Below are 21,757 nucleotides of genomic sequence, written 5' to 3' on the forward strand. Positions count from 1 at the left end.
CGTCCCAAATTGTATATCACTTTGGAAAAAAAATTGTCCCAAATTGTATGTCGCTTTACAATACCAATGAATCATTAATGTTACTTTTCCTATTATATCCTTCATTATTTATTGCCTTCTCTACTTCCAAGTCATTCATTTATTTTTCTCATATTATTTATTAAGGATAATTTTGTAAAACAACTCATAATATATCTTTCCCACACAAAATTAAGTATATTTCTTAATACGTGTTAAATGTCTAAAACGTCATATAATTTGGGACGAAGGAAGTAGTTGTACAAATATATATATATTTTTTTCGCCACAAGACAAGACAGACAACCTTAGCGCGCGACTTTTGACAAACGGTGTTGTCCTTTTGTTCAGCTCATTTATTGCTCTTCCCGCCAATTCATGCCTTCCTTGAATATGATGTCTTCTTTTCTCAAAACTCAAATTCTGTGGGAAACTACACTTTATGGATTCTTGTGCACACTCTTTTCTAATGTTTTCAAAATAAATTAAAATATCATAAGTTGGACCAATTTTACGAACCAAATTTTGGATTATGACAAATGTACAAGATGTAAGACTAATTTATTTATGTACATGAGATGGATTAATCTACTTTATATTAGTAGTAGTACTTTATTCTATACCCTTCACACCATCTTTATCTACCTACTCCTTCACACATTGTTTTGCATGGCTGATCCACTCCATGGTGCGACTACGTACATGGTTGAGTTGAGGGGGATCAAGTACGGGTGGGTAGTGAATGGAGTGGAGAGAGGAGGAAAAGAGAAATTATAGAAAAGAAAAATTTCTATGTCGGTTGATAATGCGCATTATTTCTATGGAAACGAAATAATGCGTCATTGTTTCATATTAGCAAAATCTCTTGATACACAATTTAATTATTTTTAAAAGGGATTTATTATAGAAAAGACAAAATGAGGTTGATTAATGAAAATAAAGTTGCTTATGAATTATGTGCGCGTCAGTGTTTTATACTCCCTCCGTTCCAAATTGTAAGACGTTTTGGCAATTTCACACGTATTAAGAAATGTAATTAATATTGTGTGGGGAAGAGAAATTATTAGTTGTTTTACAAAATTATCCTTAATAAATAGTATGGAAAAGATAAATGAAATAATTGAAAGAAGATAGAGTAATTAATAGTTAATGATATAATAGAAAAAGTAACATTAATATTTCATTGATATTGTAAAACGACATATAATTTAAAACAAATATTTTTTCCAAAACAACATACAATTTAAGACGGAGGGAGTATTAGCAAAGTCTCTTGATATACGATTTAATTCTTTTTATAATTAGTAAATACTAGTAGTAATAGATCAATAAGATGAATGGGGAACAAATTAATTATTGATATTATTGTAAATTTGAATTTTATTTAAAATAAATAAATACAGTACGACATTTAATTATTAGTCATATCACTGTCATTCTATTTTCCATCAATTCTCTACCCTAAAAAGAAAAATATTTTTCTACTCGAAAAAATTGTTTGGTAAAAAAAATAGAGAAAAATTATATTCCCGTGCTAGCAATAATGACATGTACTTCCTCCTATTATACTCACGAGAATTTTGTGTATATTGGGTCATTGGGACATATGGAATTTGTTGCAATAAATGCAACTTCTCTTTCTTTGGTTTTGTCCTTCCATATCATTTTTCATAATCTTCTTTACAACAGAAACATGGATTTTAACACAAAAAAATAAACATGAAACACGCAGTATACATCTTATGTTTCCAAAAAATAATATGGTCGTAACTAAATAAGATCGATTGGTTCAGTTGATTGAACTGAGATTATATCAATTTGTCGATCACAGTTCTTTCTCAATCTAGTTGAATCAGATTGAACCATAATTCAATCAATTAATTTTTTGGGTTAATAGGCCTTTACCACCTGTAATATAGGTCATTTTTGGTTTTGTCTCCTGTAAAAAATTTCTTTTGGATTCGGCGTAAAATTTTTTTGTTTTGGAAAACCCCCCTAGACCAGCTGACTATGCATGCTGCGTCACCTTTTTTGGATGACGTGGTGCGCTGACTGTATAATTATTTTTATTTTTTATTTTTTTATGGGGTATACGTGGCATTTATGATTATTTTAAAAAAAAAATTTAAAAATTTAAAAAAACGAAAAAATATTATAAAAAATAAAATAAATTCTGGAAAAATAAAAATATTAATAAAAATGATTAAAAAAACGAAAATAATTATGGAAAAATAAATAAAAATGAAAAAAATCTGGAAAAATTTAAAAATTCTAGTAAAATCTAGAAAATTTAATAAAAAAAATCTGCAAAAATAAATAAATTAATATATATCGAAATTTTCAAAAAAATTATTAAAAAAATCTGAATTAAATTAAAATTATTAAAAAAAAATCGAAATTCTATAAAAAAAAATTAATATATATCGAAATTCTATTCTTCATGATCTAATGTTATGTTTTTTTAATTTTGAATATTCTTTCCAATATTTTGATTTTCTGTATAAAAAATAAGAAAACAAACTTTTTAATTTCGAAAGAAAAATCTGAACTTTCATTTTTAATTCTATTCTTATTAGATTCATAAATTTTGAAATATTTAAAGTTGCTGAATTTTTTATTTTTTTATAAAATAAAACTTCTTAATTTCGAAAAAAAAAATATGATTTTTTTTTATTTTTCCAGAATTTTTAAATTTTTCCTCTCTTGAAAATAATATGGAAATATGAATTTTTTGAAATATATTAATTTTTCCAGATTTTATTTTATTAAATTTTCTATATTTTTTTTCATTTTACCAGATTTTTTAAATTATTCCAGAATTTTTTTTACTAAATTTTCTAGATTTTTTCATTTACCAAATTTTTATTAATTTTTCCATAATTATTTTCGTTTTTTTAATCATTTTTATTAATATTTTTATTTTTCTAGATTTTATTTTATTTTTTTATAATATTTTTCGTTTTTTTAAATTTTTTAAGAATGTTTTTAATTTTTTTAAAAAAATCATTAATGCCACGTGTACCCATAAAAAAAAAGGTTATACGGTCAGCGCGCCACGTCATCCAAAAAAGGTGACGCAGCATGCCACATCTGCAAAAATGCACAGTCAGCTGGTCTAGGGGGTTTTCCAAAACAAAAAAATTTTACAAGGACTGAATCAAAAAAAAAAAATTACAAGGGGGCAAAACCAAAAGTGATCTATATTACAGGGGTAAAGACCTATTAATCCTAATTTTTTTTATATAAATATTTGAATTTTAGTATTTTTTTTTCATTATTTCGTTAACATCTAGTTTAAAGTTCAACCATGATTCAACCGATTAAACCACTTTATCTAATTTATAGGTTTCTATAATATTGCTTTTTCAACAACTCGAGATAAGGAGGATATACCGGTGATCATAAACCTCTATTGACTTTTGGTTTAGTTCTTCCATCATGCTTAAATTATCAAAGGAACCAAGCATGCTTTAAGCCCTTAATAAATGTACAAGTGTGGACCTCAATGAAATGTGCAACAAATTATTCCATTTCGACGTCTTCGCTGCTTGACGGTGAATTGGCATGCTCATTAGCAAGCGCTTAATGGAAAAAGTCAACACACATTATGAAAACCTAAGAAACCTTTGTCACTAACTGCTACTTACTCCATCAGCAAGCAAGTGAAGATCAACTTATGAAGCTTTAAATTTCGATAGGTCATTAGAATATCTTAATTTTGACCATTGATAAAAGAAAAATCCGTGAGAACCACTAAGACTTAAAATAGACAATACTTTGTAAACACATTGATGTAGCCTTGAAATCGGAATATTTGCACGCCTCGTAGAGGTCAAACCTACGTCACACTTGAGATACAAAGTTGTAATAAGTATTAAGAACGAAGTTGAAATGACGGAGTTTGACTAAAAAGTTAAGGTGAATATTTATAAAGTTACGATTTAACAACTATTATAAATTATGAAACTTTTTTTTGTATATTGCGACTGTTAACCGAGAGAATTTTCAGTTGACATGACAATATGCAAAGTATAAGCATCACAAAAATCATGTATGCTACTTTTCAAATCGCGGAAACCTATAACCGTTGAAAAATTGTTTAAAGACTCGCAAAATAGACCTACAATTGAATTATTTAAATTTTTCGGATGAACCACTACACCACTTTGCTAGAATTTGGATCAACCAAAACCTAAAACCGACACAAAATTGTATAAAATATCGCAAGGTAGATCTATGATCGATAATTTTTTAATTTTTTGAGGTGGGTCGTGGCCCACCCTAGTCCATGAAGGGCTACACCACTGTGTGTTATAGCCAACAATTTTTAAAAAAAAATTATGTCTGATGCTAAATAATTTAGTCTCTTTTCCCACATTATTATCACTCATAAAAAATGTAATTTTAAGTTTGGTTCATCAAGATACAACTCTGCTAATTCACTCTGCTTCATATCATCTTGTAGTGGAATATAGCGAGCATAAGGTTGGTTTGATGGCTAAAGTGGAGAAGTTAAGGGGTAATATGACAATGAGATTGATGGTTCACGTCCCATTCTCAGCGTAATATTAACAAAATTTGATTATGATTTTATCTATGTTACATATAATTCCCCTACTTCATCTAGCTTAAGTTGCAATTGTACCCAACATGGTTCAATATACATACTCTTGTCTGTTTTTAAATGAGTATTCATTTAGTTTCTAAGTACATGTTGCAATATTAAGATCTACAATATTATAGTTGCCATGATATTTCCTTTAAAAACGTGATGCTTTTATTGAATTAGTCTTATTAACAATTGGCGTGTTATTCACCATCATAAATACAAGTAGAATATAATATCTTGGGAGTAGTATGCGTAATATTAATTTTGGAGAAAAAAATTAAAAATTAATTGATTTTACGTTACAATATAAAAATGATATTTATTTTAAAACAAAATTCCTTAAGTGATATTGAGTTTAATAGAGCCATGTACCCTACACAATTAATTAGAATAAACAACTAAATTAGTCTCGGACTTTGTAAAGTGCTCTTAAACTGAACTCTAAGATTATAAATATTACAAAAAGGTACCTGACTCTACTAAATTGTCAAGTTTATCCCTATATTTAACCATTTACCATCAATTAGATCACTATGTTTTAATAACTTATTGTCAATCTGGTTCATGTCTTTAATCATTTGGTATCAATTTAGTGCACACCATACTCTCAAACATACCAATATTAGTAAAATTTGGTAATATCAAAGATCTTTTGAAATATTCATAATCTCAAAAATCTATTTAAGAGTCCTCCAAAGTTTTATATAAGTTGGTGGTTTAGTACATCTAATTACCATATGAGCTCCTCATAACAATAAGTTTAAACTATGTTGAAAAGTCGAGTTTGAAAATGGAAGAGAAATAGAATGAAAAATAATAGAGTAAACCATCAAACTAATTCAGTGTTCGTGGAACTATATTAAACTATCAAGTTGCACGCCATATTTAACTACTTTTTATCAACTAGGTTCTTATTTGCATTTATGTACTATTAATTTTGTCTTTATATTTAATCAATTTAGTCTTTACAACACTCAAAAGTTTAAAATGAATAAAATTTGACTATTTTAAGAAACTTTTTAAAATATTTACAATTTAAAAGGTTTATTTGAAAACGCCATACAAATTAGGGAAAGAGCAACTATTATGAAAATATAAATGATATTTGTACAATCATCTTGTGACAAATTTTAAAACAACTTTCTTTTTTATATTTATATCGCATTTTCACTCTCTTTATTGCTTTAATTTTGATGACAATTTTCATATTTTTTAGTATATTTGGTTGTCCTAAAAATTCCTTCAAAAAATAATTGTTCAAATAAAATGTTTTTTTTTTTCAAATAAAACTAGAGGGAGTACACCCTAATTGGACAAGAGCAATAATATTTGATACAACCTATTTGACAACTTTCCTTTTCTCTTTTCTCATTGATCAAAAATAATAGAGAGAGAGAGAAAAAGGAAGAGAGAGTAAAAATATAATCTGAGTATAAGAGAGAAAGTTGTCTAAAAATTATCACAAAGTGGTTGTACAAATATCATTTCTCAATTAGACAAATATCCATACTCCACAATGATATGTCGGTGTGCAAGTCAATAGATCTAATCAGCAACTGTAAAATATCATGGGGCCATCCTCCACAGTCCACATGAAAGCTCGTAGCTTGCTTGGCCTCATCAAAGGTAGTACCAATTATACTTCATGATCATAAACTAGAATTTGTCATAAATAGGATAGGATTCTCTTTGTCAATTGTCATATTTTATAAGTCATTTGCGATACAAATTAAAAATTAATGTTTTTCTCTCTCTCTCTCTATTATATTATTTAGTATTAGTATTGTCTGATTCACTGATTCTTTTAATTTATTTTACACATATGATTTAATTAAAAAAAGGATAATTTTATAATTTAACTCATACAAAATTTATTTTATCTTTTAATTTATCTGAAATTGTAAAGTGATTTATGATTTTGGACAACTGAAGTAGTATAATTCAACATTACATTTGGAGTAATGCAAGATAGTTTAGATGTATTTGATTTGCTAAAAAATATTTTTTTTATTCTATTTTATTTAAAAACTTGTCAAGGACTATACAGAATATGTAGCAAGAGATTCGACAAGAACTATAATTTTTGTCCCTCACTGAAACATAGGCTTGTTTGGCCTATGTTAGTTTGACTCTAACATTGTAGTTGCTAGCAATGACGGTTGATCCATATTTGCTAAGACTTTTTCCTAACCTGGAGTGAATATGTCAAACATAGTCTTGATCTCGAGAACTAAAAAAATTAGGGGTAAGTGTCATACTATCCCATTGAACATGCCAAATTTGTTGATGAAGCAAGAATTTAATTGAGGTTTCGGTTTATATGCTCTACTATGATTCCCCTTTCTTTAAATGATTAACATTGAAGGAAAAACTTTGTCCCTTAATTGTAGATTACTTTACTGCTCTAGTAGAATGTTAAGTAGATTTGCTTTGGTTTTTTAGTAGTAGAATGTTAAGTAGATTTGCTTTGATTTTTTACTACTAAATTATGAAATGCATAAAAATTAAGACAAAGGCAGAGTGATAAAAATAGTGAAAATAACATTGTATTTGATTGGATGTATTTCTTATATCGTACAAAATGAGTATTTATAGAAAAATAATAATTTCTATTAGTAAAACCATATGCTATATATGCCTCTGCCCAACTAATTTTGTGGGCACTACGTTGGCTTCCCCCTCGTTAAATGGTTCATGGCGTCCTACGTTCGATTGTCAATTTCTTCCTCCATGAATATATTTTCTTGCTTACCGTTCCTTGTGGCCATTGACGTTATAAACATGAATTGTGGGTTTTGTGCTTCATTGTCCAACCTATCAAACTTTCACTTAGTAAACTCCTTAGCAGCAGGAGGAATACAAGTAAATCGATTGGTTTTGGCCCAGCATCTATCAAGAGGAATTTGAATGAATGTCACACTGATATGCATCATGGAAATATAACACTCCAAAGTTGGCATCACACCAGGGCCGGCCCAGCGGCTGCCGGTAAAGCAAGGATTTTAAACCCCTAAATGTTGTAGATTTTAAATTAGACCTTTAAATCTTTTTTGTTTTAAATATATTTTTGTAAGTCAAATTATTTAAGGTTTTGTTTGGGAGTTTGGAGGGGCTCTCTGGGAATTCACATTTTTTAAAAGAACAGTTTTTTAGTGAATGATAAACTAATAGTTATGATTAATATACTTTTAATTTTAAGAATATTATAGCAACATAGATTGAATTTGAAAAATTCATATAAATCCTCCATAACCCCCAAAACCCTTCCCCAATACAATTTTTAAGTTCTCCCAAATGAGGGAGATTTTTTATTATGAGCAAAAAATTAACCTCCAAAGCCCTCTCCTTCCAATGTCTTCTATTTCTTCCATTTACTTCTTCATTTTTTTCAAAACCCTCCCCTCCCTTTCCTCCAAACTCCCAAACAAAACCTAAACATTTTAGCACGTAACTCGGTTGCTAGTGAAAATGTCATGCTGCAAGTTGAGGTATCTATTATATTGGTTATAGATATCCTAAATTCTTTTTTCTTCGTATTTCTATTAATATTAATATAATGTTAGTTGTTGAAAATATATCAAAACATGTTGTGTGCAACCATAATATGCAAAAGTAAAAAAAAAAAGTAATTTATCTATATAAGAATTCAATATTACTTTGCTGCTTTAAAGTTTAACAATTGAGTAAACTATTAAATTGACCATTGTCTTGGTATGTCACTTTTAATTTAATCCCCAACTCTATTAGTGTTTTAAACTCGTCCTTATATTTGACAAAATTTTCTCAATTAAGTCCTTCATCCTCGTAATTGAATTTTTTTAACAAATACAAGGACTAGTTTGAAATTTTAATAAAATCGGAGACTAATTTAAGAATAACTTACCAAGACAGAGACCGATTCGGTGGTTTACTCAATAATGTCTATATTAAATATTATTTTCAACATGTATTACTAATTAAAATAAATTTTTGTTTAAAATAGTTCATGCACCAATGAGGTTAAGTCTAACAGAAGAAGTTAGACTTTATCAACCTAACGAATCAATGTTCGAACTCTAACCGAGAGTGATATCCATATTTAGATTCTGACATGCCTCCAATAAATTCAAACATTTAGTTTTCTTAAATTTAATGTTTCTATATCAATATACTTAAAATGCCTCAATTTAAAATCTACAATCCCTAAAAAAAAAAAAAAAAAACTACAAATGCATTAGATCGACCCTGAATCACAATGTATCTACTTCATAGTTAATCAGAGTAATGTTTTAAAAATTAAATTTGAACATTGAACTAAAGATATCTTTAGGTTATAGTTCAACTATTTTTTTTATTTTTTTGGTCAAGAGTTCAACTATTTTAAATCGCTCAAATTAGAAGAATACTTTTTAGTATAAAAGTTAATTAACTGAACCGTAGTTAGTATATAGTTCAAAATTTCAAATGATTAAGTCATCCGGATAGATTCTATTTTTTAACCCTTAGATATTGACTACACACTCAATTTTAATCTTATCACATGCACTGTTGCAATATGGTGATAGATTTGCTTTGTGACATATAATTATGCAAAACGTGAATTGTCCAATCCAAGAAATCTATACCAATTGAGTTCCCTCTAAATGAAAAATAATAACATCAATTTTTTGGAGTATGCAAACGGGAACGGTTGCTTGGAACCTTGCTGTGTGGAAAAAGCAAAACATATATAGTTGTGGTAACACTACGAATGGGATAGCATATATGGATATGATTCTTTCTAATGATGTAAAATGCTCATTCTTATCCCTTGTGCTTTAAATCAAATAATAAGTAATTTGCCAATTTCACAAGCAAACTAAATAATACATAAGGTCAAAGGATATACTACTCCATGTCACAACTCATAAGCCAATAAATATCATTATATTTGAGATCATATTATCGGGGAGAATTACTTGTTTAAATAGGTAAATTATACAACACGCTGAGAAGTGCATAATCACTAATGATTATAACAATATTTTAATATTATGAATAACGGTGCAAATGGAATCATCCTCATATGCAGGCACAGTGACGGTATAATCTTAATTAATTTTCCTAGCAAATAAAAAGTCAATCTTGGTTTAATTCGAATATTGTCCAAATCAAATCACTATACATGTATATATATCGACCCCACTCCACCCATATTTTGAATTTGAATAAATAGAACTTGAAATTAAAGCCAGCATTATCGGCGGCAGAAACATCGATATTCAGAAAATATAACCCTACCTCTCAAGAAAAAGAAAATATAACCATAATTGAAAAATTTAAAATTAAAGTCGTAAACCTAAAAATGTAAATATTCTATGGTGAATTTGGCCAAATGCCAAAACTCAAATCAATTCATACTTAAAAAAAACAAGTAGAGAAAGAACATAAGACTATAGAGAGTGGGACCAGTCCTCCTCCAGGTACTAAAATGGAACCTAGATCCCTTATTAATACACAAATCCAAAATTTTGATTTCAAACAATAAATACCTAGACTAGATACGTCAAAAAATAAAATAAATACGACCTAGTTGAGTAGAGGCAGCAGTAGCCGTAAATAATAAAAATCCATTGATGAATAAGTCTAATTCTTTTAATCATTGTGGAAACGGTGTTTAAATTTTAATGTGATTTTATTTTTTTTCATTTCGTGGATCAAGTTCTCATAAAGAGTAATTTGAAAATTATAATTGTATTTTTATATAACTTTGAGAGAAATAAATGACACCAATTAATTTTCTTAAATAATGTGATTTTTTTTCTTCTTATATTTAAGATAGGAGGAAGTAAATCATTTAGAACAATGTTTTTTTTAGAACTACTCCCGTCGTCTTAAAATGTAAGGAAAAAAACTAACTTTCTTTATTCTAAAATGTAAGCAGAAAAATTTACTTTCATTGTCCCATAATGTAAGAAAAAAAACAAACTTTTATCCAATTTAATTTTTTTTTTTAAAAAACAATCTTTTTCAAAAAAAACTTTTGTCTATTCTCATGAAATTAAATGTAAATTACATTTAATTTTCCCTTTCTTCTATTTTCTTTCTAACAAACTTTTCTCTTTCTCTTTTTGGCCCGTCCCGATAAAGCCCGAAGCCCGTTAGAGTCGGCCCGTCCGTTTTGACAACTCTATTAATAAGTATAATTTAATTTTTTTCTTACAATTTGAGACGGAGGAAAAAATTTAATTTTGAATACATTTTTTTTAGAGGTTAATTTTTGAATACATGTCACACTATTAAGCTTTAGATTAGCATAATTAAAGTGGATGAGGGTGTGGAGGGGACAAATGGCAGGTGGGTTATGCATGCAATAATAGGGACAAATGTCTCCAACCACTGGGCCATTCTTCCAGTTGTTCTCATAAACTCTTCACCCCCTTCTAATTTAATTCATTTATTTTCACCTTCCACAACCCCATTTTCTCATTGTATAAAAAATAAAAAATAAAAATATTATAAAATATATCATCACTGTCTTAAACTAACTAGCTTCAAACCTTAATAAAAGCAGATTGTCTTCAACATTCTTCTTCCAACTCCTTACTTCCCTTCTTCACATCTACTTCCTTATTTTCCTCTCTCTTCTCTTTTTCTTCTTTATCAAACAACCTTAACCGTATAAAATCTCTTGTCTCAAACATCCTTATTCTCTCCGAACATGTCAATGGCAACAAAACAACCACTCTGGTCTCCACCTGAGTTCGAAGCTTCCGCCTTCGGTTTCCCCACTGAGTTCCCCTACGAGTTTGAATCGTTAACTGACTCAACAGAAAACAGTAGCGACGAAGAAGAAAGTTTCTTTGCTGGGTTAACTCAAAGACTGAGTCAAACCACCCTCCGTGAAACTCAGAAGCATGAATTCATCACAGCACCTACCATGAAAGCTCGTGACGTGGCAGGGTCACCTCAGTCGACTCTGAGTGGAATCGGTAGCTGGTCTGGTCGAAGCAACGGTTCAGGTGACGGAAGTCCTAACGGAAACTCTCGTGTTCCGTCACCGGTAACGGCGCCGTTTGTTGACCCTTGGGAAGCTATTTATGCAGCTGCAGGTCAAGTTGCTAGGTTCAAAATGAACAACTCAGTGGGTCCCACCCATGTTAACATGGTAAAGCTTGTTCAAAAAATCAAATCTATCTTCTTCTATACTTTTTTTGCAACAGTTTCTTTAACGTTGTCGTTTTGTTGTTTTTGTTTTTGTGTAGGTTAATGGAGAAATGAAACAGAAACAGAAACAAAAACAAGAGCTGTTAGATTGTTGTTCAGTGTGGGAAAGGGAAACAAATCCTAATTGGTTGGTTCAGCAACAGTTACTGTTGATTCAGAATAGAAGGCGTGAACTTGGTTATAAGAGTAGTAGTAATGGAAGATGCAACGTTCCTTTGTCTTTTCAACAAAACCAAAGGGTACCACAATATGGACTTGGTGGATCCGGGTTTAGGGTTCCGGTTCAAGGTGGATCTTCTTTGAAAAAGGTTTCTGGTGGAACTGGTGTGTTTTTACCTCGTCATCATTATGATACTACACCTACTCCTACACCTTCAGATTCACGCAAGAGAACTGGTAAATCAATTATTTCCATTTTTGCCCCTTTCTCAAAATACCTTTTTCTTGTTTTTAACCTCTTTTTGGTGTTTAATTGTGTCTTACGTGCTTTGTGTTTTGTTTTTTTTTTATTGATTAGGTTGTGTACCTGTTATGTTACCGGCTAAGTCAGTAAATTCTTTTAACATGAACATTGATGACCCAAATGTTACTAATCAACCACGCTTTACTAATAATGCTTTTGCTAATGATTATGGTAAGTATTTTTTTTTTGTGAATATTAATTTAGTGTATGTTTGAAATCATGATGGTTAATGATAGTAAAACTTGATTTTTGGTTTTTGTTTTGCTGTAGATTTGTTGTTGGCAAGGAGAAACGCGCTTTTGAAGCAACAGCTATTAATGGCACGGCGGGAAGAAGCTGCCAGCTGTGAAATTCGTCTACCTCAAGAGTGGACTTATTGACTCTGAAGGAACAAATATTCTACATGGTGAACTTTTTGAAGAAGAAATTAATTACTGGAATATTTTGTTGTGATATTCAAAAATGGTATTTTGGTTTTTTAGCAAAAAGTGAAATTCAATAGTGTGTTTGGTAGTATAGTTGCAAAATCCAGTTCTTGTGGAAAAAAAGATTGTACTAGCTTTTAGGATCTGGTTCTAGTTGAAGTAATAATGAAAGATTAGTAGTTTAGGGAAGTTTTTTTTTTTTTCTTTCTTCTTTTCTTAATTATATTTATTAATAATAATATTATTATTTTAAGTTGTGCTAATAATAAGATTATCACAGTGTGTTCTTTCATGTAATGGTGATGGGACTGATGGGTTTAAGTTATGATGGTTTAACATTGATCAGGTTTCAAGGCAAGCTAGCAAAAACTGCTATGGCAGATTTGGGTTGATTTTCCCATATCTTTGTATAATACCTAGCTCATTTTTATACTATGCAATAAAGATTGCTCATTTTCTGTACTTTACAGACACAACTTTACTTTTATCGTTGGTTTGGTTTGGTTTGATTGTCATTCTGAATCTGATTTGCTTTTTTGATTTAATTTGTCATGATAAAATTTGGGTTGAACTTGAACCATAAGGCAAGGGATATCTCATTTGAGAGCTCTATTCAATTGATTGAACTACTACTCTAAAACTAGATGATTACCAATTTCAATCTCATTAAAATCTCAATAATATAAAAGGTCGTACTAACTAGTTTAGTGTTTATGAGATACTGGCTAAGAAAGTTAAAATAAAAATTTAATCTCATATTTTCAAAAATTGATTAACAAAATGGAACCCATTCTACCTAGAGTGACAACTTTGCAAGTGGACAAAGTTAAATACTCCAAATTGTCTCTATATACTTGGTTGGAACAATTATCCCTCCAAATTGAATTCAAACAATTCAAATAATAATAGGAAGGAACAAAAGGAGGGAGGGAGGGTTAGAAGTAGAACATTAGGAGAGAGATTGATAGATGTTGATTGGTTGCAGTTAGGCTTTGAATTTTGATTGAAAAGCATAGGAGTGATGTTGATAAGCATAGAGTAATGGGATATGTATTGAGGGGATGAAAATAATAAGTAATTTTCTGATTGGATTTTGATGGGTACCCTTTGGGCCCCCAATTCTCTAGGTACCCTAGTTGGTGGAGCCCCTTATTCTATTTCTACCCTCTTTCATCTGAACTCCTACTTTAATTTTTTCCTTAAAGAAGCAACTAACCAAGATACTTTGAAATTTGGGATTTGATTTTGTTTCTGATTTTGACTAGGTCAAACTTATGCATTGTTCCCCACCTCACTTTTATCTATGCTACTTCGTTTTCTTTTTGTTTTTGGGGTACATTCACCAAGTAATTTATAATATCATAGTACCTTGTTGATTTATTCACTTTATTTTATGTTTGTATTGATTTTGGTTTTAATAAAAGAGTTAAATATGTTTTTAGTCCCTATAAATATACCAACTTTTCATTTTAGTTTCTTTAAAATTTTCTTTCAACTTTTAATCCCTAAAAAAAATTTCATCTTCACTTTTGGTACCTCTTTTAAAGTAAACTCATATGTAGAATTCATATTTTTGAATCAAATTTTTCAGAAAAATTCATAATATTATAATAATCTCTCAAAAAAAAAAATAGAATTTTTTAACAAAACATGAATTTCATATGAATTTTTATATTATTTATGGTTAAAAACTCATATATAATTTAGGTTTACTTAAAAAATTGTAATTTTTTTGGGAAATGTTTTTACAATATTATACACATTTCTGTACAATTTCATTAAAAAATACTAAAATTTACTTTAAATTAGGGACCAAAAGTAGTGATTCAAAATTTTATAAGGACTAAAAGTTGAAGGAAAATTTTAGAGGGATTAAAACGAAAAGTTAGTATATTTATAGGAACCAAAAACATATTTAACCCTTAATAAAATTATAATTGTATTGTGGTTTTGTTAATTCATTAAGGTGTAGTTTTTGTTAAAATATAATTGTGTATTTTTTAGGGAAAAATATAATTGTGTTAAATCTTAAGATGTAATTTTTGTTAATTTACAGTATTCATTATGGTTTTAACAATTTCACTCAAAGTAGATTTATGTGGGGACATCAGTTAACATTTCCTTTCAATATAAAATTCTTTACCAGCAATCTATTTTTAATCGGAATCAATTCCGTCAAAATTATTTTTTATTAAAGCAGATTCAAACAAACATTTTTCTCCCACTAATTGAAATATTTGGTTCCATCACGTATATTTTGATTAAGGGAGGCATGTCAATGCAAAGGTCAACGAGAATATCTTGCAAAATCCATGATAAGAAACCTTAATTATATGGGAGCTTTTACGGTACACTTCACAAATTGAGGTGTACCGATACTCTGTTTTATAAATTTATAAATTAATGATCATTTTATGAAATAAATTGTTATTTATCATTTTTTATATTTTAGAAAACACCATCTCATGAGAAAAAAAAATATCATTTCATTATTTATATGAATTATATTAAATTTTTAACATTTTCTCATAAAAAATAATCAATATTCTTCATTATGAGCAATAAAAATTCAAAAAAAGTAAATTTTATTTCATTGACGCTTTTGGTAAATAAGATTTAATTATTATAATTATCAATGATAGAAAATAATTATTTTTTCTTCAAAAAACAATCAATTAATTATTAGTTTAATGGTTGGTGTACCGATAGACTCAAAATGTTAGGTGCACCATAGAATTTGCCTAATTATATTAGCTCGAAAATAGGGCCAAAAGAAATGAACCAAAAAGAAAAGAAAAATAAATGAGCAACTAAAAAAGTGATATTTACTTTGTCAGCCTCGTACTATTTTGGAAAATAAACTGCAAAGTCTTTTTTTACTGCTTCAACCAGAATTTGTTTCATTTTCACTTAAATACTAAAAAGTGACGAAATTTGCATATAAAATTGGACGATGAATGATGTTCACCTAAAATAGAATACGATAAATAAGTACTAATACTTTTTTTCTACGCAAAGAAAGTACTACTGCTGTTTTGATTTCATTTTAAAAAATATATTTATATTTAGTTTTATGGTTTACCGGAGAAAAACAATTGACGCTTAATAAATATTATAATTTTTTTTTCTTGTAAATTTAACTTGGTTGGTATATATAATGCATAATATATGTAAATTTGGGATTTGAACCCCAAACTTTATAATTTTAAGGGGCATACTTTAAATCTCTCGGACTGATATAAAATACTTCATTAGTATGACAGTTTTGTAAACTAATTAAATTTATTTGAGAGATACATACATTTATTTTGGGATAGGGGGAGTAGTAATATTAATAACGGGGTAATAATCAATTTGGTGTAACAAGTAGTTACAATAGTCTTTCAATGTATCAAAATTTCAAAATAGTCCATGATACTTAAATAACCCTTAATACTCACAATAACTCTTTTGATATAGAGATTAAAATGACAATAAGCAAGTACGTATAGAGACTGATACGACAATAAATATATTTAATGACTAATATGACAATATTAACATGATATTTTAATGTCAAACACTATTTTGATTATGAAGTGAACAATCAAAAACTATTTTAAAATTTTGATATATCAAGAGACTATTGTGATCATTGGTTACTCATTCAAGAATCAAACTTACTACTAACTCCGTCCTTAATTATAAGACCCTTTTGAAAAAAAAAATTGTCCCTTTTTATAAGACCCCTTTGCTATTTCCAACTACATTAATTATTTCTTTACATACATGCCCATATTTATTATACATCTTTTTCTTCAATCAACAATAAATAACATGTTGAAAACATAAACCAACTTTCTCTTAAAGGATAAAATTGTAAAAACAATAATAATTACAAACATATTTAATACAAATATCCACTATCTTAATTCCCGTTATTTTTTCAAAAGGGTCCTATAATTAGGGACGGAGATAGTATTATTTTTGCTATAATGGCACTTGTGTACCATTATGTTATATAACATTAGCCAATTAAGGTGTGACATGTGGCACACACTTTAAAAAATATATATCAAATAAAACATTTATAAAGTAACATTGGTATGTGGCACACTCTTATTGGTCAATGTTATATAACATTGGTACCTTAATGGTACATAAGTGGTGTCCAGTGGACTACAGCTAGAGAAGACTAATTGGGCTAATGGTACTCGAACAGTGATCATGTGATTGAATTTGAAGTACACCCAGCTAGCTTCACTCTTTTGGTTTATAATGTAAACATCAAAGTACTTACCAAACAACAAATCACATAAGCTCTACACTTTAGTCACATGTAACTATAAAGACAAACAATAATGTTCAATTAGGACTAAAATCGTAGTCCAAATTATCAAAGTCAAACAATTTTCTTTTTGAGAGGCAAAGAGTTTAAGAACTTAAGTGGTGTAAGATATTTTCCTTCAAAAAAAGTGGTGTAAGATATTTTAGGAACATATCTTTAACAAAATGCAGTGTCTTGGCTCTTTTAGGAAGGTTTGGCTTAATTTGCGGTCGTAATTTTTGTTTTAGATGGACAGATCAAACTCAACACCATTCACTCATGAGTCTCACCTACCATGTTAAGGATTGGAACGAAGTCAACATGATATGAAACAACAAATAGGGGATCGTGGATTCTTGAAGGAATGTTAGTGCCATATATTCGTTGATTTGGACTGATTTTTGTATTTTACTCTATTAATTAAAAGCGATTAAATTGGGTGTCCAAAACATTCCTGTTTAAGCCAATTGCTACTATAATGATCAAATAAATATAAGTATATTTTGCCAAAACATGTACCACACTCATAATTCGTTAGAGTTATGGTTTTCAACTAAATTATTAAGACGGTTTCTTTTTCCATCCTATAAATTTCTCACACGCTTTATGCAGTTTGGATTATACATTACGAACAACATAAAAACTTCAAAAATAGGTTGAAATATTTTAGATTATAGAATCCGAATAAAGCGCACGAAAAACAATATTTTAAATTATAGAATCTGAATAAGGCGCACGAAAAACCTGTAAAACAGAAAAAATAATGACTAATTATTATTTCCCCCTTGATTGTTTGTTGGCCCAAACAAAGGGAGTTAAAATCCTTTCCATTTGTCAAAACAAATGGGGTTGATGAAACTCTCTATGGTTTATTAAAGCTTGTGTGAATTTCACTCACAATAGCAAAATAGCAAGCTATGCCTGCAGAATAATTTAAAGTAACATGTTACAAGAGATGGGTTGTCAACACGTGGAGGGTCACAATGTTGTTATTATGAGTATAGTTGCGGTGTCATCATGGTCAAGAGTTACATATTTTTAATTCTCTCTCTTTGATTATGCATGTATAAATTTGTTGGTTGGATTAGATGGAATATGGCTAAGACTTGTTTATTTTGTGGCCATGTCTAGCCGTCAATCACGTTTCTTATAGGTCCATTTCTGGATTGAGATTCTGATACTTGGTCCATTGTATTTTTATATATCCCAATTTTTGCCTATAATAAAAGGTAAATGAACCCCTACCATAAGAAAAAGATGAAACAAGAACCAAAAGAGAGGAAAATGAAGTGAGATAACTATTTTAGTCTATGGAAGTGTAAAACATCGTCAGTTCGTCACATTGGTCTCTATTATAATAAAAACAACGATTGAATTCTCGATTGTTTAATTCGTTGATTATTTTAGTCTCTATTGTTAACCAAAGACTAAACTCCATCCAAAATACCAACGTATGATGTTTTCTTTTACGATGAATGACCATGTGTGAGAAAGAAAAGAAAGTATGGATTTTGACTTAAGAGTGTGTTTGAATGAAGGATTGAGAAATTTTAAAGAAATTAGAATTCTAAACAATTCAAATGATTCAATTAAATTGTTAGGATTTCTAAATATTTTTGTTTGGATGGAGAAATAAAAAATTTCATTGTCATCATTTCTGGACAACTTTTATAAGCCATTTTATTTTTATTGGTCAAATTTGGAAATTGGAAATAGGGATCTATTTGAAAATTTTAAAAAATTTGAGGGGTCAATTTATAATTTTTGAAAAATAGGGGTTGATTTGCAATTTTTGGAAATTTATTGGGATCAATTTGAAAATTTTGGAAAAAGTGGGGATCTAAATATAAATTTTGAAAAATTTATAAAAATGAAGAAATTTGAATTTCATAGATTTAAGGTGTTATTTGAAATTCTATAAATTTAACTTAAACAAAATACTTCATAAGTTTCCATCATCTTAAAAATTATTTAAATTATCACCCAAACGATAAAATTTACCTCAAAGTATTTGAATTCTCTCAAAACATTACATTACCTCAAAACATTCTCTCATTCAAACACACTCTAAAAGACTAAATCGAAAGAGAAGACATAATATTTTTTATAAGACCTCCGACATGAAAAAACATCTTTAACCTAAGTTTTTTCTTCCGTTCCCATTATGATATGTGTTCACGAACTAAATTGTGCTAAAACAAAGATTGAAGAAGAAGATTAAAGACATGGCGATGTTAGTTGCAATATGACGAATACTATTATGGCGACAATAAAGTACAACCAATTTGATAATGTATATAATTTTTAGAACTCAAAAAAACTCATTGATTGACCTTTTAGAGTCTGCAACATTATATCCCATTAGTTTGGGACAGATAGTCTAGGAAAAATATCCTTAGCCAAGGAAACCTTGAGGTATCTAATTACCTTTAAGCAAACTTATAATGTAAAATAGTAGGATGATAGGGAGATAAGGAGAGAGTTTAACAAGAGAGTGAGGAAGAAGGTAAAGAGAGGAAAAAGGGAGACATGATAAAAGAGAGACATAAGATGATGATAGAGAAAGATGAGAAAGGAAGTTTAAAAAGAAAAATAGAAGTGATAAATGTTGTTGTGTGCAAGTGTGAGTGATATGTCCCACATCGGATAAAAGAGTAAAGGTTGAACACCTTATAAGTTAGAGGACCCATAGCCTTAAGGTTTTGGGTAAGAGTGTGGTGTCTCTCTTGCTTGTCGGGTTGTTCTAGCCTCGATTTGGACGCTCCCCTCGCTAACCCAACAATAAAGAGGAGTAAGATAAATATGTAAAGAGAGGAAGAAGATAAAGAGGGAGAAGAATGAAGGAGAAAGAAGAACATGAGAGATTCTGGAAAATAAGAGAAAGGAAGAAGAAAGATAAATGAACAAGGGAGAGAGGAATGAAAGAGGGAGAGAAATGAAGGAGAGATACCATGAAAAAAAAATGTTGGTTAAAATTTGACTCTTTTAAAATGATCCATAAAAATAACCACTTAACGATAAGATGGTCCCTAAACATAGTCATTTAACTCTCATTTTATTTCAACCAAAATGATATTTGTTATGTGACATCGACGTGGTATCCACATGGAGTGTCATATTTACGGTTAATGTGCCACCTCATATTCTATACAGAAAAACAAAAATTAAAAAAGGGTGACTTTGATGAACATACTTTAATGAAAAACAAAACTAATAGTTGGTTATGATAAATAACATCTATTTTTTTATAATTAATACATTTCTTAATATGTATGTAAAAACCTTAAACGACATTCATTTTAAAACGAGGAGAGTATATATCAAGACTCAAAATACTAATAACGGAGCAATTTATAGATCCTCACACTAATTACATCAAGAGTTTAAGCCACACCCTTGTACAAAAGTGTAAGTTAACTCTTTTTAACAACCGAACCAACCTTTATTGATACTACAATGTATTGTAACAATACACGAATGTATCATGTATCTATTAATTTCTTTTTTTGAGAGGCATACATTGGCTTTTTTGTTGATAAAGAATGTATAGCTTGATTCACGGTTCATGTGCATGTGGAACTATAAGGTTGCGGCTATTTCAATTCATGAACAATCCTTTTTTTTCTTCCAATTTAATTTAATGATTGACCTGACTCCTGAGTGAATTTCCACAACAAAAAAGTTCCTTAAATTCAACGATTTGATGTCTTAGCTAGCATGCATATACTATGTTCACTTGTTGGAACTAATCATGCATGAAGGTCCACAACATACCCATATATCGAATCTTGATTTATGGCTTTTTATGATTAATGGCGTCTATTATGCATGCTTAACTGAATCATTACAATTACTACTGAATCCACTATGTTAATTATTTGCAGCTTGCAATCTAATTTAAAATACAAGAAATAATCGCATCATCCTGGCTTTTTTCAATTCTGATGAATTCTAGATAAAGGTATGATATTGTCTAATGAGGCACGGGCTTATGATTATAATTTAAAGGGATGTATATATAAGTTTCTTCTATTATTAAGTCAAGGGAAACGAATAAGTATCTTAAACACTAGTTAAGAAAATTAAAATGAAAATATTAATTTAAAAAATGATGAGAAATTGTGTATTTAATTTTTTTGAATGTCAAAAAATTGTTCTTTGTAATACAAAGTTTCTACTTTTTGTTTTTTTTAATAAATATTCTAAAGGCATTTGTTAACCTGATCGGTAAGTAAATTCACTTATGATATTTTTTTCTTCATAAAATTCATAATTCATTTTGCTACTAACTTAATTATTAAAATGATTCTGTTAAGTAAGATACTGTTAGTATTTTTTCTGAAGGGTCTAATTGGTTAATCTCTGGCATATATTGGTTGGACCGTTTTGCAAAAAGAATTGAAAATTTCTGGCATACTCTGACAAAACATGCGCCGTTTTGCTATGACTATGAATAGCAAAATTCTTACACCATTAATTAATAAATATTTTTTTTAATTCACTTTTTAATCCGCAAGTTTTCAATCATATTGTTAATACACCTTTGGACTCTTCGGTATAAAAGGACCGTCTTATATAGAAAAAAGAAGACTATTGTGAGTATTATGTGTGTATTGCATACCGTTTATACATGGAGCATTGCTATTTATATAGAGAGATTTTATCTGATTAAAAAATATCTCAATCAATTAAATTTGTTATTTATTGAAAATTAAGAGAGATAATAGTGTGTAATTAAGGAAAGATATTAG

The 21,757-nt window shown here is 29.1% G+C and overlaps 1 protein-coding gene across 1 annotated transcript; it reads left to right on the top strand.

The window, feature by feature from the left end:
* Positions 1 to 11,132: 11,132 nt before the first annotated feature.
* Positions 11,133 to 13,153, top strand: LOC11410339 (uncharacterized). The gene is made up of 4 exons (XM_003600765.4): positions 11,133 to 11,753; positions 11,851 to 12,208; positions 12,330 to 12,446; positions 12,546 to 13,153. The coding sequence occupies exons 1-4, from the start codon at positions 11,307 to 11,309 to the stop codon at positions 12,653 to 12,655; spliced, it is 1,032 nt and encodes a 343-aa protein (XP_003600813.1). The 5' UTR covers positions 11,133 to 11,306; the 3' UTR covers positions 12,656 to 13,153.
* Positions 13,154 to 21,757: the final 8,604 nt, after the last annotated feature.

Source organism: Medicago truncatula, chromosome 3, assembly GCF_003473485.1.
Source record: "Medicago truncatula cultivar Jemalong A17 chromosome 3, MtrunA17r5.0-ANR, whole genome shotgun sequence".
NCBI lineage: Eukaryota > Viridiplantae > Streptophyta > Magnoliopsida > Fabales > Fabaceae > Medicago > Medicago truncatula.